The sequence below is a fragment of the Phycodurus eques genome, chromosome 3, assembly GCF_024500275.1.
Source record: "Phycodurus eques isolate BA_2022a chromosome 3, UOR_Pequ_1.1, whole genome shotgun sequence".
Classification (NCBI taxonomy): domain Eukaryota; kingdom Metazoa; phylum Chordata; class Actinopteri; order Syngnathiformes; family Syngnathidae; genus Phycodurus; species Phycodurus eques.
In genome coordinates, this window is record NC_084527.1 from 8,599,518 (window position 1) to 8,625,560 (window position 26,043).

The following is a 26,043-nucleotide window of genomic DNA, read 5'->3' on the forward strand; positions in this document are numbered from 1 at the left end:
GTATCAGAAAGCTGTAGTTAAAACTCAGTACGATCAAATTGTCATAATATGCAATGTATTTTGTTTTGTCATATAAGAATCGATAAAATAAAATATTTTGTTAATATCGTCAGCTAGAGCTGCAAGGAATGCAAAGTTATCAATGTCCTTTCAGCATCGTTCCTGTTATACTTTGTTGCGTGTTTTTGTTTCCACAATTAAGGACAAAAGTCCTGTTTTTGTTTTTATTCTTCATTAAAAAAAAACACCACACAAGCAACACGTTTTTTTTTTGTGTTTTTGAGATTGTAGGGTGAAAGCTGCAGCTGGCTACTCGTATGGATTGAATGGGTGGCAACAATGGGAAAACGAATTTGCCAGTATTTTTAGGGGAATAGCTCTTCAGCAACATGGGAAAAAAACAAAACAAACAAAAACTATAAACGGGTTCATGTTTGGAATGATGAACTTAGTTAAACATTTTTAATTATGTATTGAACGGAACAGTGAACTGAACTTCGAAGTAGTTCATGAAGAAAATGAACAATCCCAACACTGCTGGGTGGTCCTTCAGCATTAGAGAGCACAAAAGCCGTTTTATTTTGGTGCCCCAAGCAACAATAGAGATTCCGCTCATACATTTATTTACTTGAGAAAATTGAATGAGATAGCATCAATGTTAATGCTAGCACAACAAGAGAGGTCCACCAACATGGGAGAGCTCGTAAGTACTGTTTTAAATGGGATGCCATGGCAACAACATTCTACTCACATTACTTCAAGCCAGAGCACCATCCAAACGATGTTGAAAATCATCCAATTATTACTTTAAACGATGGCTGGATTTTACGCCCGAAAAAAAAAAGAAAATTAAATTAAAGCAGTGCAGTCTTGCTAAGCTAACAGTCTAAAAACGTCAAGTCGAGTTAGCAGAGTTCAAACTGTGACAGTCGACAGTCTGCTGTTTATGTGTATGTTGTTACCGTGTGTTTCTTTATTGGCTCTAAAAAGAAATAACGACACAACCCTCCCTCCGCTGATCCCGAGTCAAGGCCTTTGCCTTAACATTACAGAGAATATTGGGACATTCCCCCGAATCCATCTTTATGCTGTCTGCTTTCAATGCTAAGATACCGGATGACGTAGGACTGCCACCCATGCAGCTGACAAGGGGGTGGTGAGGGGGACGTGGAGGGGGGCGTGCTGTCTCCTGCCCCGCCAGCTCGAGGCCACATGCCCTTTTTTTCATGACTCCGAGCAGGGCCAGCTGTATTCTGGCTACAACCAATTTCCTTGCAGTCTATAAAACTGTCAATCAAAATCATATAATGGAGGCAGGGGTGCAAGGGTGGTGGCATGGGGGGTGTGGGATGGTGGGTGCAAAGGGAGCTCCAGCCCACATGTTGGAGGAACTGTGTATAGATGGAGGAATTGTAAATTAATATTGAGTGTAAAAAAAAATAGTACAACACCATACAAAAAATACATTTAAATACATAAAAATTGAAAATAGCTTGATAAAAGGGTCAGTCAATAAAATCAATATGGGCTGTCAAATAAAAATTAAATAATAAACCAGAGCCAGATGCTTGATTTGTTAAGTAAAAATGATTAAAGATTCATTGATATAGAATTTGAAAAATAAAGATTTAAAAAAGGTGTAAGGAAAGGATATTTTCAGCATTCAATGAAAATTAAATAGAAAAAGTGATAAATTAATTAAAATCTACCTGTAGACAGATGCATGGTCAGAAAGATAGAGTAGTGAAATTAACTTTTTGTTAAAAAACAAATTACATACATATACAATAATAAATACATTTCTAGACAGTTTTGAAATGTGAAATATAAAATAAACTAAAATTTCAAAATATAAAAACCTGGGAACATTTTTTTTTTTTAAATGTGGGGGTAAAGGAAATTAATCATAAAAAATATAACAAAGAGGTACAGGTGGCTCATTCCAAGATTTTTGGAAGAAAAATTAAAATATTAAGATTTTTACAAGGGGATGGCCAACAGAAATTAATTTTGAGTGTAAAATAATATCATAATAAATAAAATACAGTTCTGGGGATAGAAAAATGTATGCCACCAAATAAGAAAAAGTGCAGCCATTTCAGGACGTTTGTAAACAACAGGCGTCAGGGTATTTATGGGTGGCAGAAAAGCGATTCACTATTGCTGACCTGAACTGACACAATGACAAAAACCTGTTGTGTTAGGGGATGCGCTGTCAGATATACCCCAAAAGGATTAGTTAAAAAAATAAAAAATAAAAATATTTAAAAGAAAAATTAATCAAGCGGAACATGTAGGTAAGGACAATAAATGAAGTGGAGGTCTTGAATCAGTATACAGAGAAAAAAAAATAAAAAACTCCATCATCGGGTTTGTAGAGGGCATTTAATCACAGGTATGTATAAAATGTTTGCTTGGGTTGTGTTTCAGTAATTTAGCAAAACTAATGGTGAACCTGCTAGTAGACAACACTGCGCTATCCATTTCATTGTCAATATTCCATGACATGGAAGGGTTTGTTAACTAGTGGTCTGATCAGAGTTTTTGCCACCCGGAGTAAGCGTGATGTCATGGACAAAAGGTCTATGCAGTTAATTAAATAGAAAATAGGGGGGAGAAAAAGGGTTAACAAATAAATTCATTTGAAAATAAAAATAACAAAAATATGAACGCAGATTTATAGATGATAAATAAATTATATTTTCTTTATACAAATATTTTCTTGTATAAAATAGGTCAAGGAAATTAATTAGGAGTATAAATGAAATAGATAAATACAATAAAACATTTAAATATACAAAAGCGTGCATAATAGCTATGTACTGCACCTAGAAAAATCTAATAGAAAATATCTGGACAATTTTGAGCATAAAATAAAATGTGTAGAAACCTCTGTAAATAAATACTGTGGAAAGAAAAAAAAAAATATATATATATATATTTGGAGCATGATAATAAAAATATATGAAAGAAAAATAAACCACCACACAGACCGCTTTTTTTTCTTCCAATTCCTGTTTTTTTTTTATTAAAGTTATGAACAGAGACACAAATAAGTTATATTTTTCATTTTATTAGTTAGAATTCTATCAGTGTTTGAACATGAATATTTGGCGAGCTAGTACAATGTTCTACTTGGATGGCCACTCACACACGCAAACATACACAAACATACAAATGCTTACACACGCACACACATACATACACACGCACACACAAGTGTGTAATACTGAAGGGGGGGTGTTGACGTTGTGTACACCTTTCCCGTGGTATGGTACTGTATATCATTCCATATAAACTCTTTCAAATATACTTCTGTCTTGACCGCTACTATGTACACTACAAAAATAAATTTTCATATAAATAAATTATATGGCATACATTTATCTTTGTAACGGAACAACAGCATACATCCAAAATGGCAGTCTGGAACAATCATGTTTTTTTTTTTTTTTTTCCTTTTTTCCTTAAAAAAAATCCTCTAAGAGCTATGATGAGACCTGTAGTGTAAAAATGTTAAATCACCTTTTTCATATCCTCCTATTTAACATTAGTAAGCACGTTATACAGATCAAAACAATAAACTGTAATAGTGTTTTTTATCTCATAAAAATCCCTGCATTTGTTATCCACTGGCATCACAATGACATAAAAAAACCAAAAACATTTTATATTACAAAAAATATAAATATCGCAATTTTAATGTTGAGAACAAAGAAAAAATATTTAAAATGGAATAAAATAGTTGCCAGCTATGATTTCCTCCACTATTGCCAATATGACACGGAGGGAAAACAAACAAAAATAATAATAGAACAACCTAGTTCATGCAAGCAGCTGATTGGACAGAGGTCAGGAAGTAAGAGGACACATATGCACACAGAAGGGGGCTTGGGCTGTACCATTTGGCTTTGAACGGGTGGAGGGCGAGGGGTTCCAATTAACATTGTGGCGCTAACTCTAGTTAATCGATAAGAAAGAGTAAGGACACGTTCAGATGAAGCTAAGGTTGTGTAGCATTTAGCCGTTAGCAGGATAGCGGGCTAACTAGCTTATCGGTCGGCCTACAAAGAACAAAGGTTACATGAGTAAAATTGTTGCTACAAGTTGAAATATAGTTAGTTGATAGCCTGGTTGGGCCAGGTTGTACAGTTTGTAGTGCGGATATTTAGCTTATCCGCTAGGCTAGAAACAAAGGGGGTTGAGTTAGTTCCCCCACTGTTTGTTTGGACCCTGTTCCAGAACTTTCTGAGGTGGTTTAAGGGTAATTAAAAAAAAAACACACACAAAAAAAACTAACCTGTTTGTTGTCAGGTAAGGTTAAACAAGACATAAGCTTCTACAGTAAATGGTGGGGAACATGCAGCTTGTGGGTCGTATAAGAGCATTTGATGCGACCCTCAGGTGTTATCATTAGCTAATTTAGCCTTTTTTTGTTAGTCAGTTTTGTTAGTCAAGAAAGAAACTATTTTGTTTGCACAAAGGTGCACCATTTTCATTGAGCATGTTATCAAAACAGGTATTGTATATAATTGACAGTAAATAGCCATCTTTTAACATGTCAGAGTGTACTTTTTTTGACTTTTACTTACTGACAGGAGATAAACCAACACTTCTTCTTTTTTTTCTTACACAAGGGCCTGTACTTCTGCTTACTTCTAAGTACAGAATGTGACGACTTTTGCCACCTCTGGCCCTCGGATGACTATATAAAACCTTCAGTGGCCACTGATAGGACTTTAAGGTTCCCCACCCTTTTCTCCATGCAAAAACAAACACAAATAAGAGAAGCTGAGTGCACAAACAGGTTCCAATGTTGAGGCAGTGACTTGAAAACAAACAAACAAACAAACAGACAAACAAACAAAAACCAGCTTCATTAAAAAAAATGTCTTCATATCTGCTCGTCTTAAATAGCACGCATAGCGTGTGGAGTTAAAACATCATTGTTACAAAAACTACCACAGGTTTGTGATAAGATGTCATAGTTCAACACGTGTACCTTTGTACAACAATCACACACACACACACGTTTTATACGCACGCACACTTTGGACTAGCAAACAATGCTAACCACGATTTCCCTCATGTTTCCAATGATCATTACAAAGCTAACATACATACATGGAAGCGGTGGGGATCACGGAATCGCAATATGGTACTCTGACGATATCAATAGTATCATATTACGGTATTATGTCTACAATATTAATAGTATCACAATACCAATAACATTACATTACAGTATTTTTCCCAGGATAACTGTAGTATCACAATACCAATAGTACAATACTATATTTGACCAGTTATACAATATTATTATATTTTGCCAAAAATACTAAAAGTATCACAATATGGTACAGTATTTTACCATTGATACCAAAGTATCATGATAGTATCACGATAGCGATCATATGACAATACAGAAGTTTGCCAAAGATACCAAATGTATCACAATATATTTTGTCAACAATACCAATAGTATCACGATATGATATTTTGCCAATGATACTATTAGCATCACAATACCAACTGTATCATTGTATAGTATATTGTTAATGTTACCAATAGTATCACAAAATTTTATTTTTGCAATATTAATAGTATCTTGAGACAATAATTTGCTGACAATGCCAATAGTATCACAAAATAATATTTTGCCAATGAACCAATTGCATCAGAAATGGTATTTTGTATTAAATTATATAATGTTTTTGATATTTATATGCATAGCTGATTTTCTCCCAATATATCAATTATTGCTGAGTATATTGGAATATCATATCGCTAACTCTGCGATACCCACCAAACCACGTCTTTGTTCTCCTTCCTACATTTGCATAGTTCAAACCGGGTCAACTTATTGGGATTGAATCACACACACAAACACAACCATAGACACACACCATATAAAATGGCAGCCCCAGTCTGTTAACGTGAGGACGTGCACAACTCTCTCTCCTTCCTAAACAAAGCTACCTTTTTGTTCCTATTTACATATGTATACATCATTTTAAATATATATAGAAATATTTTAAGACAAGAGACCACGGGGTTACAGTAACAATGAGCACCATGAAAGGAAGGCATTAGGACCATGGGCAAGCCGGGCCGGGCCAGGTCATCTGCTTATAGTTCATCTTTGGCCGTGACACGAACACACACTGCAAGACAAGAGGCATTATTATTACTACAGTGAATATTATGTGATATGTTTTCTATGACAGGATAAATGTATGTATGCGTTGACAGACCTCAGCTGGCCCGCCTGCCACTGTTGCTGTCAGCTGCCTCAAACTCCAGATCCTGGAGCTCCATGGCCTCCACCGTACTCCCTCTGCCTTCCACGTGGGGGTCCGCGGGTACGTGGGGATCCTGGAAGGAGGGCTGGGGCTCCTCCTGGCGATAAGCGTCCGTCGCAGCGTATCCCGGGTAGGATGAGGCGGGGGGGTGGACGGCAACGGTGACGGAGGCCGACGCCGTCACCGTGGTGATGGGCTGACCGTAAGGGTTGGGGCGGTGCAGGGGGGTGCGTCCCCGGTGGCCCGCCGAGTGTTCCCTGTGGCCGTGGGCGCCAAAGTGGGCGCCGGCCTCGGGGGAGGTTTCAAAAGCGTCCGTGCGCGGGCGGCCTGGAGGCGGGGCCTGCCGGTGCTGCTGGCCCTTGGGGTCCCTGTTACGTTGGGGACCGCTGGGCCCAGGTCCAGCATTACAGCCCTGAGACTGTGCAACAAAACAAAGTCAATTATTATTATTTTACTCATAAGAATAATGACTATGACTTGTAACTATCATTTAGCATGTGCAGATGGTAATATATATATATTTTTAAATTATATAATAAAGTTTTATGAATTTTTAAACTACCTATTTTGATGAAAGAAAAAAAGAAAAAAAAGATTATTTCTAGTTGTTTTAAAAAATTATTAGATTTTAATTTATTCCAACTATTCATATATTATTTTAAAATGTATTTTTAGATGTCAGAAAATACTAAGATACGAAGATTATTGAACCGTTTGTACAAAAGTATTTAATCTTGTATGTTTATTTTTTATTTAAAAAATTCCTTAAGATGGCAGAAAATAGAAACACAATAGAAATATACTTCCCCAAAGAGCTGTCTCAAATAAATATTTTCTTCTCAAATATCTAAATATTTTTTAAAATACCTTTTCTTCTTGAAGTGTTTTTTTTTTCATTTTTATTTCTAAATTCAATTTTAGATGACAGAAAACATAGTTAATATTTAGTTAATATTCTTTTTTTTTTTTACAATTGTCAAATCTTTTTTTGTATGTTAAAATGTATGCATTTTAACATACATGTATTTTTGTATGTTAAAATGTATGTAAAATATCTGTACATCATTTGCATTTTTTAAATATTTATTTGTATTTTTTTTTTTACGTATTCCATTTAAAATCTTTTTATTTATAAGAATTATTACATTTCTATTTATTTCAAAGTGCAGTTGGTTCTTTTTTTAAAGAATTGTTTGAATTAAAAAAATAGTTACATGGTAGAAAATACTAATATCGTTACTGCAACATTTGTTCTTTTTCATATTTTGTATTTATTATTATAATTTTTTTTTTCAATAATGCACATTCCGTGGCATACAGTCAGCTATATTTTTAACAAATCGACTCATTGATTACGAAGCCGATCGCAAGGTGGTCTTGGTGGTCTTACCGAGGACACATTATAAGTTGGGGGATCGGGCTGCCTGGTTGAGCGCCTGTGCCCCGATCCCGCCCTCCTTTCCTCCTCCGTCCTGGTTACTCTGCCTCTGCTGGTGTGGAGGTGGTACTGCTGCTGTTGTTCTTCGGCTTCAGCGTGCCCCCTGTGTGGGGGCAGGTTGTCGTTTTGCAGCTCCTGGCTGACGCCTGACGCGCTGCTGTTGGAGCTGTACTCGGAGTCCGACGAGTCCGAGGCCGCACCTGAGGTGGCCGAGGCCGAAGCGGCGGGGTGGGGACGGACCGAAAACCGGACCATGTGAGACGGTGACTCTGGGGTGGGTAACCTGCTGCGACCATCCACTGGAGACACCTGAAGTAAATGAGTCAAGTGTATTATTATGGGCTTGTCTGATGTACTATTGGCCTGTATGTTTTCTTCGTTTATTTCAATGTTTACCTCAGGATAGGGCCCAAAGTAGGACAACAAAACGGGAAGAAGGACCAGTCCGTTCAGAACTCCCAGAACTGTTAGGATGGCGAGTACTGCAAAGAAATACCTGCAAGTGTGCAAAAATACACAATACAACTTTTTTTTCTCAACAATATGACTTTCTCTTGAAAATATACAACCTTTTCTTGAAAATATGCCTTAACTAAAAAAGTATATATTTTTTTTTTCTCAAAACTTTTTTCAAAAATTACATGACTCAAGAAAATAACTGAATTTATTGTTATTGTTATGTATCTAAATATATGCAAATGTATCCTTGGAACATTATGACTTTAATTTACTAATCTCCACATTTTCTTCTCTCTCAAAATGTGTTTTTATCTAAAAAATACACAACTTTACTTTTGTAAGATTATGACTTTTTCCTCTCACCATTATACTCTTTTTTTCTTAAAAATATACAACTCCATGCCAAATGCCTCAGTCTCAACCATCATTATATTTGACGTCAGCCTTCAGCTCCATGAGCGTCTAAAGGAATAACTCCAGACATTTTTTTTTTGTTTGGATTTTTTTGTGTGATGCCACCGCAGAAGGATATGGAAACATAAGAAAGGGTGTGCTCAGTACAAAGGCGCAATTAGTACATATCAATTTCATACACACATTAGTTTCATCACATAAATGCTAATGTAAATACCATGTAGCTAAAAGCATAATGCTGTTGTAGATTTACCTGATATTAGTTTTAGTGGATAACATGCACTTGTACTTTTACGATAGTTAGGAATGTTGAAATCTTACTTAGCCTGCTTTTATGATAGCGACAAATTAATCCACTTTGTGTGTTTCAGAAGTCACTGATGGTGTAGTGGTGCACTCGCCTGACTTTGGTGCGGGCAGCGTGGGATCAGTTCCCACTCAGTGACGGTGTGAATGTGAGTGCGAATGGATGTCCGTGTCTATATGTGCCCTGCGACTGACTGGCGACCAGTTCAGGGTGTAGTCCGCCTTTCGCCCGAAGTCAGCTGGGTTAGGCTCCAGCGCCCCGCGACCCTAACCAGGATAAGCGGTGTTGACAATGGATGGATGGATGTGTGTTTCAGAGAGCAGATTTTTGTCTCCAAAAATAAAATGGGATTTTTTTTTCCACTGTTCAACTCACTTGCATGCAAAAATGTTTGTGCTTAAAAATATGACCAGAAAAAAAGCAGACCCCACCCCAGCACAAACACACAAACAAAAATCTGCGCAAACTACAAACATTTACACACAGGCAGATATGAGCTCAATCAATGCCCAACATCTACCACTCCCCAGGTAGAAGCACACACAAATAGACTTAACACCCCACCCCCCCAACACACACACACACCAAGGCATGCACTTTGTGTATTTGGAGCAAAACAGAAATGTACCTGATGCGTTTTTAAGTCCGGCTAAAACAGGGTTAGTCTTTAAGACGCCACAGAGAGAAAAGAAAGAGGAAGCATAATTAGCCAGTGCTAGTTAATTCAAAAAGTGAGTAGATTGTGAGGGTTTGGGGGTGGCGGGGTGGGGCTGGGGTGGGTGATTGGGTATATGGGTACTCTCTCTTGGGTGTGTGTGTGTGTGTGTGTGGTGTGTAAGCAAAACATGGAGAAAACAAAGCATGAAGGAATGTGAAGGGAGGAGGCCCAGGGTAAAAGAGGGGCGACTAGGGGGCCTCTCTCTCTTAAGAAAGTGAATAGAGTGCAGGCTATAGAACTTAGAAGCTAGAACAATTTAGTGGACAAGGAAGGAGAAGCCCCCCGCACCTCCGACCTCCTCCACCTCTGTGGCCCCCCCTGTCTTTTATTTCCTTTCCTCGCTTTTCTCTCCCTTCTTTCCAAGCTAAGCCCCTGTGAAATTCCCGGGCCACTCCACAGTCCACAATCCTCCGTCTAATTAAATCTCCAACGTATCAGGTAAGAAACGCCCCTCATACCCTCTCACTCTACCATCATTAGTTGGAGATCTCTCTCAGGAGCACACTTGGAACATGAATTAATCCACTCCAGCCTCACAAAAAACGGCAACTATTTTTGTTTTTGTAAAACAAAAAAATAGCACTCCATAAAATTGTACTTAATAAAAACATACAGTAACTAAATAGAATGAAAAAAAAATTCAATAGTTTTTGCCACATTCTTTGTTTCAATTCAGTGGACATTGTGCTGCTCCTTCTGGTGTGCGCACATTAGCCACGTGGGGGCAGTATAATATAAACACAGCAACACGAAAAAGATTTTCACAATTGTATCATTAAGCTGCAGTGGTATTAATCATTTTTCACAATGAATAAAAAAATACAGGTCCAGCTCACTAAATTAGAATAGTGTCAAAATCTTAATTTAGTGAGGTAGTTCAATTAAAAAAGTGAACTTCATATTATAGACATACTGTACACCACACACTCTGAGGGAGATATTGCATTATTTTTTAATATATGCATAATTTTCATGATGATCGTTTCCACAGAAAAAAAAAACAGGAATAGGTGAATTTGTGAATAGTGAACCGTGAATATGTGGGGGATTACTGTGATCCAAACTGCAATTATAATTTTGGTCCACACCATGCGGGGTAAAGGCTACATCACCTTTAGAACGAGCACACGCGTACACACTCGCGCCCATGTGCAGCCCACATACCGGGGCCCTGTGCCCCCGCCGAGCTGTTTAGAGTGAAAACATTCACAGAGCTGACGGGAGAAAGCCAGGGAAACACTCCCAGCAAGAAAATACGAGCGGAGCCTTGTTGTTACTGTGCCGTCTCGAGGTGCTTCTTTGTTTGCTCACACAACAGCAGAACCTTCCAAATGGAGGTCCAGAAAGCAAAGCACGCCGCTGGAGGTGAGGAGAGAAGTGTCCGTGAGGCCTCTCCTGTGTGTGCTCGTGTGTGAGTGTGAGTGCAGGCACGCCATCGTTGACCCTCATGATTACAAGGTCAGAGAGCAGGTTGGGGGAGGAGGGCGGCATGGATGTGCGTGCACATGACTGAAGTTTGCGTGTTTGGAGGTCACATGGACCTCAGCGCTGCCTTTTCTTAAAGGAGCAGGCCGCGCAAATTACACGGCCAGCCCGTGTTGCGGCTTCACGCGACCATACCCGAATGTTAAATTACTCACTGAGCTCACTGGAAACTTCTCATAAAGCTATCTGGCCGTGTGAATGTATAGAACGGTGCCTCATCTTCAGCGTCAGTTAAGATGCCACCTTTGCAGACTCTGCACTTACAAGAGCACACACACGCAAAACAAACCACCAACACAGAGCCCCCACAGTGTGTCGGCTTTAATTTCCACTTCTCCGGGCTTTCCACAGCTGCACTCTTGGCCCGCCCACCCGGTACCCCCCCCCCCCCCCCCCCACCCTACGCTTATAAATGTCTAGCGAGGGCCGTTAAAACTAGCTGAAAGAGATTTCAAAAGCCAGAGGACTTTCCTGCTCTTCCAACAACGCCCCCCTGCCATTACTCTTTCACTCTTTCATACCCCCTTTACTGCCGCCATCCTTCCATCTCGTGACCTTCAACTCTTCCTACTTCTCCTGGATTCTCCCCGGACATGGCAGGTATGGGAGAGCTAAAAAAAAAACCTGTCACCGCAGAGATGCACAGTTTTCTACTGTCAAGATCTGTGACCACAGTGATATGGTACATATACTGAAAGGGTGTGCTAGGTTGGTTCCCACCACCCAAGGGCCTCAACCAGCTCTAGGGTGATACACACAGCTAATTTTCTGGCTTTGTTCATCATTTGAAACAGAGCTCTGAAAAAAAACAGCGGTACCTTGACTTTTATATTTAATAGCATAATTAAGTGGAATGTAAAGAATTAAACCTTTTTTGCAGTTTTTATTTTTGCTTTAATTCAATGGACATTGTGCTGCTCCTTCTGGAGTCCGTGCCTTGGCCTCCAGAAGGCAGTATAATACATAGCTGCGTATACACATAATATACATAAATTTGATGATGAAACACAAAGAAGACTGTCGCAACTAAGCTGCAGTAATATTAGATTTTTTTATTCAGAGCGTAAAGAATATATGCCTGTGAGTATCCTTATATCCTGTCCGTATGGGTGCTGCACTGTTCAAATGAGTTGTTTAAAGGTTTACAACCCCAATATCAACTCTAGTTTTGTTAACCCATCTATGCCGTTTTGCATTATGTGTTAGCATTAACCTAGCGGACTTTCCTAAAATCGACGGATGGCAGCTTTTAACTCGGAAAAACTCCCAAGTTGGGGCACTAGTAAGTCAAGGTAACGTTGGAGTACTTTCAACCGCTACTGGTTTCCAATCATCATCATCATCATCCAAGTGCCTCACCCATCTTTAGGGTCATCACTGGTCCCACTTCTCACACCAGTTGACACAGAGCTCTGAGAAATAGCAGATTAGAACCCTACCTACACTAATTACAACACCAAAAAGCCAGGCTTTTCTGATTGTCCTTTTAATTGGGCATGCCAAAGTTCACCTCATCCTACATCTGACACCATTTGTCACAGATCTCTGAGGAGTAGTACCCTCAATTTAGATTTGAACTAGTGTCTGTTGTGTGGAAACTTGTAAACTGATAACACGGACAAATCAGTCTGGTTCTAAAGTTGTGAAGAGAGGCTTGTTTTAACGTGTCTTAAAAAATGACGGATAAAGAAAGCACAGTTGAAGAGACCCCAGCAATAGGTTTAAAATAGGTGTTCTTCAGGTAGCTGGAAGAAGGAAGAGGATTAGAGGGGTATAGGGGAGGGGAGGAAGCCCTCATGCATGACCGGCGTCTCAGGTAGATTCCAGGGCAACATACATGTTGAGGCATGGTCTCAGTGGTCCGCTGACGCCACACAGACTCCGATAAAGGGTTCCATGTAGGGGCAAACCTGTCATCTTATAATGTTCTCTATCCGTGAGTGTTGACGTGCGCTCACCTGACGATGAAGTCGAACTCCGAGCCGGCGAGCATCAGAACGCCCAACAACGTTGAGAAGGCGCCGTCAAGCACCGGCGCAAACATGTGCTCCAGAGCCAGCACTGCCCGCTTGTGGCGGTCCCCTATGGCTGTCAGGAAGGCCTTCAACACACAAAAACTCACGCTTTATCACTAATTTTTGAGCACTCGGCTGGCCGAAGCACATAGCTATGCAGAACGTACGTACCAGGGCCACGTGGACGGTGAACTCCACCCCGATGCCCACCGAGGCGATGAGGATGACCACGGGGACGGCACTCAGCTTGATTCCCATCAGCCCCATGAAGCCAAACAGCTCCACTGTCATGAGTGACAGCACCAGCACCTGTAGTACACAGAAGCCACAGCAGGGTGGTTAAAATATGGGCTCGAAAAGATTTGCTTACACATTCAGTACATGTATGTGGACTTTTGTGATCTGCTGGGTGAAATGTGTGTCTGTGTGGAGGCCACTGAGAAGAGAGGGACATGAGCCTGAAGTAAATGCCATTATCAGCTGACAGGTGTCAAGTTACATGGGCCAAATCCTTTGAAGAAAGGGAAATAGTGAGCCAGAACAGACTACACATACAGTGCATAAATGCCCATGAGGTGGATGTAGGTATGTATGATCACTCATTCAACAGTCCAATTAAAAAGAATAATCGAATTAAAAGAGTTACCTTGGTTCATAAAAGGCAAACATTATATCCTTTTTATTTGGCCAGAATCCAAATATTACTGTAATATAATATTACAGTAGTAAAGAAACCAGGAATTATTCAATATATAGAAAGATAAAATCTTTCTTCATCAAAATACTGCATAATCTAAAGATAATCAATAGAAGAGCTGTATTGAAAAATAAAAAATAATAAAATATTTTTTTTTCTGATTGCATAGATGTTTATAATATTGTGAGTCTGTGTAATAAATAGAAAAGCCCAAAATTCACCATCTCAACAAATTAGAATATTACATAAACCATCAAAATGATTTCATTATAGAAATCAGGTGGAATTGGCCTTCTGAAAAGTATTTTCCTATGCATTTAACGACTCTGTATATGTAGTTTAAACATCCATCCATCCATTCATTCATTTTCCTTACCGCTTATCTTCACTAAGGTCGCGGGCTGCTGGAGCCTATCCCAGCTATCTTCGGGCGGGAGGCGGGGTACACCCTGAACCGGTCGCCAGCCAATCGCAGTGCACATATAACCAAACAACCATTCGCTCTCACATTCACACCTACGAGCAATTTAGAGTCCTCAATCAACCTACCACGCATGTTTTGGGGATGTGGGAGGAAACCCGAATGGCCGGAAAAAACCCACCCAGCCACAGGGAGAACATGCAAACTCCACACAGGCGAGGCCGGGATTTGAACCCCAGTCCACAGAACTGTGAAGCAGGTGTGTTAACCAGTCGTCCACCGTGCCGGCCAGTTTAAACATTTAAAAAATGTAATTTAAAAAATGTTTTTTTACAGTATTTCTAAGTAAACTAGACCTACAGAATCAGTCAGTGTTGTTCATTAATGAGCAGAGGTGGGTTGAAGGGGTCTTCATTTGGTGACGGTTGAACCTGACACCTCTCTATAACCTGTCCTTTGATTTCGCTAGTAAAACTGGACGGATGAACATGAGGGCCATTCGTCCCTGCCCAGTCCAAGGATTCGGGTGGCCGGGGCAGCTGCCTGCCATAAAATACAGCCCACCACTGAAGAGAAAAACCACAGCAATGTGTGTGTGTGTGTGTGTTTGTGTGTGAATTATGTCCTGGTGTGTTTATACGTTCAGCCGCATGCATTCAGGTATACACACACGCCTGCGTGTTCGCGTGTCTCCGTGGAAAAACCGCAGCGGACAAGAAAGAGAGAAAGAGCCAGGAGGCTGGAAATAAAATCTAACTTTTTTTTATTATAGGTTTTAAGAGTTGAGAGAAGCTTTGCGTCCTCTCCCCGTCTATTTAGTGTCTGGGAGTGTTAGAGTAGACTAAACAGCACAAGATAAACACTGGTGACTGGGCCTACAATAACACTCAGCAGACGTGTCTTCCCTTCCTTCTCTTGTCTTGGAGATGCCCTCTGGACCACACAGAAAAAGCCCCAAAAATAAGAAATCTGCCAAATTAACGTTGCTTTCTGCACATTTGAAAAATTCATCATCATTTTGACTTATTTGGCTGATTTACGGTAGTCTCTCTTTTTTTTTTATTAATCTGCACAACTTTCTGCCACATTTTCTGGTCAACGCAGCTTGGTGAGTGGAGCAAGTGGGTTCGTGTGAGGCAGGAAAGTGGTGAGGAGAGTAGTCAGAGGAAGAAAGTTTAGGGGTAAATAGATAATTTGTTTTAAAACAAGAAATCAGGAAAGAATAAAGACATTTAAGGCTCAGGGAAATTATAAAGCGTTTATAACATGTTTATAAGTGTGTGAATAAACATTAATAACTAGTTATAAATGTCTTAGTACCACTTTCATGATGTGATGATGCACTATTAAGCTGCTGCCACACTCACTGCAACGTAAGTGTAAAGCATTAACAAACTGTTTTTAATTTTAAATGTACCTTCATAATACCTTCACCAAACCTTCATAAGCATACCCTAATAAAAGCTTTATAAATTGTTCATAAACATATAATTAATAACCACTTTACATTAGTTATTGGCTCACTATAAGGTGCATTCAAGCAACTCCCACAGTAGGGCATTACCGAAGCCGTTAAAAACAACTTAACTTATGAAGCATTTATAAACCCTTAATAAAAACGTCATAAACTGTTGTAGGTTTATAAACACTGTGAAATAATAACTACAAACATAGTTCTGTAAATGACTTATTAACATATTTATGAAGTTGTGACGCACTCTGAAGCTACCACAGCTTTATTATTATTATTATTATTACTGTGATGTGTTACAACTTTATAAAGCATTACCAATTGAGTAAATAACCAGTTTATAATTCATTTAAAATATTTATAATCATGGATTATTGTGCGAACTGCTATTGGTTTGTGTTGCGTGAAAAATTAATTTACAGAGATCCAGAGTGCCTACACAGTGCATCTCTGGATGCCACCGTTATTAATTATTATCGAGCATGCACTATGTGCAAAGTACTCACAATGATGCCGGCGGTCCACGGGTTGAGCAGGAAGAGGGCGCAGACCAGGAAGGTGCATGCGAGCACCACGCTGATGGAGAGCAGGAGCCAGTGGCGAAGACTGACGTACTGCTCCCAGAAGAGGAAGGGATAACCGTTGGGGTACGAGGGCAGGCCTTGGCGGCTGTAGTTGCCGCAGATGGCTCGCACGCTTTCGATGGCCTCCACGAACTGCGGCGTCTCCCGGAGCCCGTTGAGGTAGAAGGGGAACTGTGCGTATTCGATGGGCTCTGCAGCGGGGACTGAAGAACAAATAAAGCAACAAGTGTTAACCAGAGAATGCAATTTCTGCAGAAGTTGGATGTGAATGCTGGAAGAGCTGAAGTTGATCTGAAAAGCTGCCGAATTAGTTGAAATGTCGAAGGTGATAATTGGTAAATAAGGAAAATTGCTAAAATAAGTAGATCTTTTTTTAAATCTTGCCCTGTATTTATGTACTATTATTTCTAAAGAGAATTGAAAAGTTTTTCGTGTAAATTTTGCCTCAGTTTACGTACATCCGCTCAGTTTTCATACAAAAATAAAAAAGAAATTACATGACACGGCCATTCATTTCCCTGAATCGATGCACATTGATCCGAAGCATTTCATAAGTTGTGTAAAAAGGGTTCGACAGACTGCAAGGCGTATTTCACAATGCAAGCTTTTATTAGCAAATCAAGTCAATAACCCTGCCGGTCTACTCGGCACCACTCAGGCAACATCGGCATAACACATCCTGTCAAAAGTCAGACCTCCTAAACAAAAGGATGCAGTATTGGATTTACATTATTTCCTCTTGGGAATACTGCTTTGGTTTTTGTAAAAATCAGTTTTAGTCAGACTTCCTGGAAAGTATTAATCACAAAAACCAAAGTTCCACTTTAGCAAAACTTTTAAGTTGGTTTGGATGGGTTGATAAATATGGAAGGAGGAAGTAAATTTGCAAAATAGTTCAGTAGATGTGTTGAATGATCTGAACAGTTAAAATGGTTTGAATTGGTCATGAAATGTGGAAGGAATAGGTACATGTTTCCATTAATTTGTGAATTTTGTCATGTAATGTTAAATACTGAAAAATGTGGGAAATTGGTAAATGTTTAAAATACTTTATAATATGTTACAAATGACCATTTACATGTCTATGAGCATGTTACAAATGAACATTTGAAATCGGAATGCTTTAATCGCTAATTTAGGATTAATCTTAGCCAAACAACCAATATCAAGCCGTGGAGCCACTACATCTGTGTGTGCATGTGCGTGTGTGTAGGTGTTTGTGTGTGTAGGTGTGTGTGCATGTGTGTGGTGGGGGTGGACAGTTTGAACAGTTTGAAACAGAGCTCCATTGAGTCCAAGCCAGCTAGTCTGTGGGCCAGCCGGCCTAATGAGGGCCTATCAGTTCCAGACACGGCCGAGTGTCAGAGCTAACGCTGATCCGCTGTAATTGCAATGTCACAATCAGCGCCATTACCACACCCTAAACCAAGTGCTGTAAAACATGATAAAAATACATAATGCATAGGCTTAAGAATATTACCTGACTCTCGTATGTGTGCCTACAGGGGTCAGACAAGAGCCCATTATAATCTCAACTATAAAATCCTCTCTTCTCAGGAACTTCCTGCTTGTTATCCAATTGTGCTTCCTGCCCTCATTATCCAATCATTGTCCTCCCCCCACATGGAGCACTTCCTGACTTCAAATCACAGGGTGGAATCGAACAACAACACGAGCGAATTACAGTGCACGTGTGGGGCAGGGAGCGGGGTGTAGTAGTTTTAATAATGTATGGGTGTGTAATTATAGGGGGGCCTCGCACTAGCATGGATTATAGCGTTCGCCGCAGGCACCATTAGGACGACCGCAGCGAACGCCGTCTTGGTCTTCGGCCAGGCAACCCGAGCCCGAGCTACATAAACGCACAGCCGCTACAGTGGCACACTAACGTCTACGACCTCACTCAGGGCTGAGGGGCAGACAACCAAAAACCACAAGGGGTAAACCACTTCTCACATGCAGAAAATGGCTAAATTTCCTCATTTAGAGTACATATACTTAACTGAGGCCTTTTTATTGTATCCATCCATCCATCCATCCATTTTCAATAGCGCTTTTCTTCATTAGGGTCACGGGTGAGCTGGAGCCTCTCTCAGCTGATTTTGGGGTGAGAGGCGGAATATGCCCTGGACTGATGACCGCCAGTAAATCGTAAGGCACATATAGACGAACAACCATTTACAAATAAGGACAATTTAGTGTCTTTAATTAACCTAACATACATTTTTTGGGAACGTGGGAGGAAGACTGAATACCCAGAGAAACCCCAGACGGGAACCCAGGACTTGTCGACAGGGAGGCAGACATGCCGACCACTAGATCACCATGGTACCCATTTTTTAATGATAATATTTATTGTATTACAGATTTCCCCATCCGGGCTGTCTTTCTTGGACATTAAAGACTTAGTTATTTTAACATAGTTTCTAACAAAAAAGAACACTCATGAGGTGTGTAAAGACTCTCTGAGATGAATTTAAGTGAGTCTTACTGCATGTTGTGCATTACCAGAAGTTTCCTCCGCAACATTAAAAATTATCTTATGTTATGTGATAGGCTCCAGCATACCCGCGACCCTCGTGAGGAGAAGCGGCTCAGAAAATGGGTGGATGGATGTTTTTATAAATGTTTTTATATGTTTTTATAAAGTACAATATAATAGCTTTTTATTTTCCTCATTATGGGGGGGGAGGCTGGAACGGATTAATAGCACTGCCATTCATTTCAATGGCGCCATCCATCCATCCATCCATTATCTGAGCCGCTTCTCCTCACTAGGGGCGTGGGCGTGCTGGAGCCCATCCCAGCTATAATCGGGCAGGATGCGGGGTACACCCTGAACTGGTTGCCAGCCAATTGCAGGGCACATACAAACAAACAACCACGCAGGCACGGGGAGAACATGCAAACTCCACACAGGCGGGGCCGGGGTTTGAACCCCGCTCCTCAGAACTGTGAGGCAGACGCTCTAACCAGTCGTCCACCGTGCCGCCAGGAAAAGAGGATTTGAGATGAAAGTGCTTTTAGCTTCTCTCCGCCTTTACAGTGCCTATTGTGCAAGAAGTATGCGTTGCTGTTATAATGTCCACCGTAACACATGGTGGTATCAGTTATAGCTAAATGGTAATTACGGCCATTCAGTGAGACCACATGTTCTTTTTCCTGAGGTGAAAATATAACAAACTATTGTTTTAATATTTTGTGACCATAATGCAGGTTTACTTACTGCTGAGGCGCGTTTCGGGCATAGAGTCGGTGCGGTCGTGGAGCCACTCGGGAGGATGCGGGCGAATGTTGGCCTGTGACGCGGCATAGGCAACCGGGTCGTTGCTGACCCAGGCGGTCAGGTAGATGTAGAAGGCTGTGGGGTTGATGATCCCGTCGGCGTCCACAAGCCTGTGACGGGTCAGCTGGCAAAACAGATAAAGCAATTGCGTCTTGTGTTACGCTCTTTTGACCGACATTAACTTAAAATTCTGTGTTGTTTTTTTATGGGAAATCCTAGTGTGACTTGGACATGAAAACATTTTGAAGCAAGAAGACGTGCGGAATTGAAAACACTCTAGTGTGCGAGTGTGACCACAGAAATGCATACATATTTAAGCAGAGGCATGAGGGCAAGAGGACGGGGGAAGCTTTCAAAATAAGACTCAAATATTAGTTAATCTCTCTTTCCAACTGACGGATGCAGGGAGACGCCTAACTGGTTTCATTTTTTAAAATTCCTGTTCTCGTCTTCAGCTCTTCCAAGAATTATCATACCGCATTAAAACATGGAAATACCCCATATTGCCTGAGGACATTTATTTACACAACTGTAGATGAGGTGAGGTCTTTACTTTTATGCAATGTGATTTTGGAATAATATTAAACAGTGTTATTGTTGTTATCTTACAATTTATGCTAAGTGAAACTGGAATTTCACACAAAATAGAAAGGATCATTTTGGTGTAAGGCGAAGAGACAGCTCACTAGAACATCGCACTGTAAAGAAGGAAGCACACAACATTGGGGAGCGACCACGTCTACTACAGTGATTCATAACCAATAGCTTTGTGTTCAACTAAACAGGCCCAATGTCCCACTATGTACATTTGTGAGTAAAGCATTTTTGTAATGTAAAATATGTTCCGGCGGACAACTGGTTAGAGCGTCTGCCTCACAGTTCTGAGGACCGGGGTTCAATCCCTGGCCCCGCCTGTGTTTAGTTTGCATGTTCTCCCTGTGCCTCCGTGGGTTTTCTCCGGACACTCCGGTTTCCTCCCACATCCCAAAAAACATGCATGGTAGGTTAATTTAAGTTTCTAAATTGCCTCTAGTTGTGAGTTCGAATGGTTGTTTGTTTATGTGTGCCCTGCGATTGGCTGGCAACCAGTTAAGGGTGTACCCCGCCTCCTGCCAGAGCATATCTGGGATAGGCTCCAGCACACCCGCGACCCTTGTGAGGATAAACGGCTTGGAAAATGGATGGATGGAAAATATGTTCCTTTAGTCAATAAAGGTTGGGAAACACTGGTCTACTGGCTCTCTAATGGTTGTCAAAGACATCATCTCAACATAACCGAAGACCTCTTCAATCATGCACAGGGACCTTTAATTCATCTGACTCACTTTATGTTTATGCGATTAGGAAGGTGGGTGCTGCTGTTTTGGTTAGCAATGTGCTCTGCAGCTAACGTTTTAATGGACACTTGTGAACTGACGTAATTATGGTTATTACCTGTGTTTTTCCTGATAGGAAAAAGGGAGACACCTATATATTTTTTTGGTCTTAAGTCGTGTGTAATTCCTTAGAATAGTTATAGTTATTTTTAACCTGTTTTACAGATTCTGCTGTATTTAGTTGACAATAAAGCAAAGGCTATTATTTCTGGCCTCCCATGTGTCTTGCATTGGGAGTTAGAAGCTTTACTATGCATCGCTCTGCCACTCTACCTTCACTCAGCCATAAATTCCTCCTTCTAGGGAGGAAGGCAAAGGTCCAGGGGGTGAAGCTGTACTAATGGGCTTAGGTAGATTTTTTTTTTTTCGTGAAGTAAAAAAAAAAAAAATAATAATAAAATTGCTTGAGTTAGCGTAACAATAAAAAAAATTGGCTGGAGTCCCTGAGCCCGTCTGTGTGTAGTTAACCTGGTTGTTAACACTGAAGGAAATGCCACCCAGCAAATGGAGGAGAGCAATAAAAATACCACGACATCTGTACAAATGTTGCTCCCGCTTGCTTCTCCCAAAGCTACACACAATGCCCGGCGCCATGGACAAACCTAGCCCCTGGTAGAAGTCACTCCTTAAGGCCTCTTTACACTTCCGCGGTCGCGTAGCCGACAACGCCCGCATTGCATCACATGACCGACGAATTGGCCCGTGCGACCCCCTCTGTGTAGCTTGACGGGCACATGGCATAAATTGTTGCTGCTCGTCGAACACTGGAGAGATCATCTCTCGTGTTTGGTCCGTTTTAGTCACATGCTGTGATGACGTACTCAGCGTGCCCCTTGGTTCTACATACCATCTACACCGCTGCCTTCTCAATCGATTTTGCAGCAACATTAAACGAAATAATCTGGTCATCTAGATCCATTTGTTCTCGCAGACACTGTTCCATGGTCGCCATTGTTGTTGCTTTGTTCCATGTTACTGAAAGGAAAGTAAAAACGGCTACCGGAAATAGCCCAAAAAATGCAGAGGAAACTCCACCCTGTGCTGTCCCAGCCAATACCAGCCATAGCGACACCCCCGACTTGGAGGTGAACTGCAGTACATTTTTAAAACTGCGCTCGAGTATAAAGGCAAACTATGCGCGAGCCAGCCGCAGTAACGTCAGCGCGGCCGCTGTCCGCGGGAGTATAAAGAAGCCTTTAGTCAAAACATAACAAACGCAAACAGAGCAGCTTGAAAATGAACCGCTTGCTTCAGCTTCCCTGGGGATGCAGCAGTGGTGCGTGTGGGGAGGGGATTCTGGAGGGTCTTACTGGAACTGAACAGCAGGAAATGCAACAACTTTCTTTAAGTTGCCCAAGAAAGGACACTGGTACAGGAAGTGATGTCAGAGGGACACAGTGTATTGCACAACATGCACATGGACCACACTCAACTGAGAAAACCACGCTGCTATTGAATGCATCAGTTGGGACGCTAACAAACAACGATAGAGAGAACAAGGGTATCCTGTAATGATTTCTTGGTTAGGAGCTAAATTTTAGTTGAGGAGACTAAGGGCCACTGCCAAAAAGTGGAGACTGTGGAGTACCTGTATACTGCAGCATCCAGAGCTAAGACACAACAAGAAGGTACGCTAACCCTAACATGTACGCATAAGTTGGGATGCTAGCAAACAATAACAAGAGGAATGAAAGCATCCTGTATAAAGTCAATGCAATGCGCAAATAGGCGTGAATTTGTGCTGCGCAACGTGAAAGATGTGTTTAACGCGACGCAAGTTGGGCGAAAATTGCGAAAATTAACTTCTTCGCCAATTCGCTCCAGTTGGAAAATTCCAACTCGAGCCACAAATTTGTGTGACGCTGCATCGCGACAGCCAGTCGGCGTCGAGAATATACAGCATCACACACAACATCCTGGAGTTGTCAAGCAGAACAATGGAGGCTGTTTGTGGGCACCCAGAACTTTTTGATAACTCCCGCTACAAATACCGTACAAAAAAAAAAACAGCAGGCTTGGAGAATGGTGAGTGAGAAGTTGGTGTATCTGATAAGTATATTTATTTACTTGTTTACAGCTGTCAGTTGTACTTTACTGTGAACCGGTTACGTGTGGCGCGAATGGAGCAAATACATGTTTGGCGTGTACACAAAGCCTGCGATCAAACTTGTACGAGTAACGCAAGGTATGACACTTTTTTATGACACCTTCTATTATCAGCCATTGTCATCTAAAGTCAAAGTCCCTCCTAAAGTTGCAATATCTTGTAGTTCCTGGTACAAAAAGGTTCCACTCAGATAAGTTCAGTCCTGCAGATCTGGAAACAAAGGTTCCAGCACTTCTTAAAAGTAGTACTCTCCTAACACAGTCTTCTTTTGTGATATACTGCTCTGTACCCTTTCCTGCTGTTGAAATGTGCAATAAGTTTGCAGCTCTGTGCTGCCAAAGAGGAGACATGATGTTAATCCCACTCTGTGTTGCTATCCGGACCTCCTGCCGAGAACTTAACTGGTGTCATTTCCTCTCCAGTTCCGCACTGGATATAAGCTTATTTGAGAGGAGGTATTAACTCAGCAGCATCTCAGATTTTGATCACCAACGATGTTGAAGCCTTTCTAGAAAATAGACAAAGTGCTTTAACAGTACAATTATAGGAATGGTCTGAAACTTGCCCAACACTAACCCTGAACTATGCAAGCCCCCATAAAAAGTCATATAAGCATTTTTGTACTCATGGTGCCAGCGATTCATACATTACACTTTGTGTATGAAGTGCACAGACACATCACCAAACACTAATGCTGATATCAGAAGCTAAGCATGATCTGTCCATCCAACAAAACTCAATGTAGCTCTGCTTACAAATTGGCTTCAACAGGATAGCAGGGGCGTCACACATGATGAATGTGAGTCTTTCAGAATGATTGTGCCTCTTCATGATAGTGTTTCGCACAGTGCAGTCTTACCATTGCTTAAAGGTGGCTCTGGATCTTAGCCCAGCCTAGCTGATCATGTGATGGGCAAATAAACCTGGTGTGTGTGTGTGTGTGTGGGGGGGGGGGGCATAATTATGTAAATTAGGCCCACTGTTAAGGTCAGAACTCAAGGACAATTTAAGAAACAAGTAGAGAACAAAAGATAACAAAACATTTGCTTGGTTGCTCAATTTCACACTTGATGGGTGGGCGGGCACTCCAGAGACCCAACTATTGGTAAACAAGCCATTAAAAATATTATTTTCCATAATAGGTCCCCTTTAAAACAAGCAATGTACAGTTCTGCTCTTCGATGTCTTTGAACTGGAGAACAGATTAACACGTGACTGCTCCAAAGGGTTCTGGTTGGAGTTTCACGAAACAGCTTCTTTGTGCTAGGCATTGGAATCCCAGACAAAGTGTTAAGCTGACAGGTTGCATGCTATGGGGAGACATCCCGCTGTCGGAACCCCTCACGCACGTTCATCCATCACACGCTAACGCACGGCAAGAGTTAATAGGTTTTTCAGAAGGCGGGCTGAGGGTCCCGGCGAGAGCTTTAAATTCCTCAGTTCGGTAAAGTCATCACAAAGCGCGAGACGATGAGGGAAGACAGACAAGGAGGGGAAAAAAGGGGGCGAGTTTGCGCGTCGTTCCCCTTGGCCTAATCATAATGGTGGATAGACGGCTAGACGCATCTCCTAGGAAGCTTACCAGGTTAGAGTTGATGGGCTTCTCTCTGCGTCCTGTCTGCACCAGAAGCTTGTACGCCAAGACGCCGTCGTCCGAGCCATTCCTGTAGCTGTTCAGAGTGATGCGGCCGGCCTCCCAGTCCTTGTCAAATGCCTGCTGCAGACCTGTGCGAACACACACACACACACACACACACACACGCACACACACACACACACACACCGTCAGACACGCAACTCAACACCTAAAACTCAAACCGTACCCTTGACTAACAAGATTGGCTGATTTAATATGATAACTGGCCCTGAACCACCTTGGAAAACGCGGAAAATGTTATGTTTTTTATTCATATAGACCATTAGGGGGAAATATCAAGAACATGTGTCCCCTTCTCTTCATCCATATGTGCCTGCGCCGCGCTCTCCCAACACTCACACTGAGGGCCGACTGCGGGAGATGTTGTTTTGGGTCTCGTTCCTCGGGCCTGTCTGGCTCCAATTTGTCCCACCATTGCACACAGCAATATCACACACACAAGATCACTCTGTGTGGTTCTCATGTACAATGTCCTCAGGACAAAGTCAGCGAGTGCATTTCCCCATCGTACGTGACTTAACAGAATTTAAGGAATTGCTTTCTTTGGCCGTCACAAACGATGTCACGAGACAACGTATTGCGCGACTGTACCTCACTTGACCTCAGATCAGTGAAAATTAGGGGATTAACTGCGCCCCTGTCTTTGTCCTACTTCTTGTGCCAAAAGATGGGGCAGCCTCACAATGGCTGTTTGGGACAAAGAAGCATATGGCACACCTGTGACAAACATTTGACACTAAAGTTCAGACTGAGTGCTTTATTGGATTCACGTCTTATATATAATATAATAAATGGGCTGCTTGCATGGGTTTGCTCCAGGTACTACGGCTTCCTCTCACATTCCAAAAAAATGAATATTAGGTTAACTGAAGACTCTAAAATGTCCATGGGTGTGAATGTGAGGGCAAATGGTTTTCTATCTACAGTATGTGTGCCCTATAATTGGGTGGCAAGTAGTCCAGGGTATACCCCACCTTCGCCCAAATCCAGCAAGGATAGGGTTCAGCTCAACTGTGCGAACCTAATGAGGACAAGCGCTAAGAAAATGGATAAAGAAAAAAATTGACAGATATATTAACAGTGGTTAAATTACTTTTACTCTTGTTAGATATTTAAGAATGCTACTAAAACATTGCCTGTAAAAGTGATCTCCTTCTACTTATTTTTAAGCTTAAATCAAAGATTTTGGGGGGATTTCATATGAAATGCAATACCCTGTATTTAGTCGGGGAAAAAAACACACTTTTCCTACTCATTAGTGGTGTGAAGATGCCCTAAACCTCTAACCCGGACCTTGAAATTGTTG

General features: G+C 41.3%; 1 protein-coding gene across 3 annotated transcripts in view; it reads right to left on the minus strand.

The window, feature by feature from the left end:
• Positions 1-4,288: 4,288 nt before the first annotated feature.
• ptch1 (patched 1) overlaps positions 4,289-26,043 on the minus strand; it is a 71,142-nt gene continuing 49,387 nt past the window's right edge. For 2 of the 3 annotated variants that reach the window (XM_061671909.1, XM_061671910.1), the window contains 9 exons: positions 24,663-24,805; positions 19,538-19,721; positions 16,234-16,514; positions 13,310-13,447; positions 13,082-13,224; positions 8,137-8,236; positions 7,693-8,049; positions 6,255-6,720; positions 4,289-6,164 (listed from right to left, as the gene is read on the minus strand). In XM_061671909.1, the coding sequence (XP_061527893.1) occupies positions 6,256-6,720; positions 7,693-8,049; positions 8,137-8,236; positions 13,082-13,224; positions 13,310-13,447; positions 16,234-16,514; positions 19,538-19,721; positions 24,663-24,805 (1,811 nt within the window). In that variant the 3' untranslated portion in view covers positions 4,289-6,164; position 6,255. Of the gene's footprint in view, positions 6,165-6,254; positions 6,721-7,692; positions 8,050-8,136; positions 8,237-9,548; positions 9,586-13,081; positions 13,225-13,309; positions 13,448-16,233; positions 16,515-19,537; positions 19,722-24,662; positions 24,806-26,043 lie in introns of those variants that run through there. The other variant, XM_061671911.1, reaches the window with a different exon arrangement.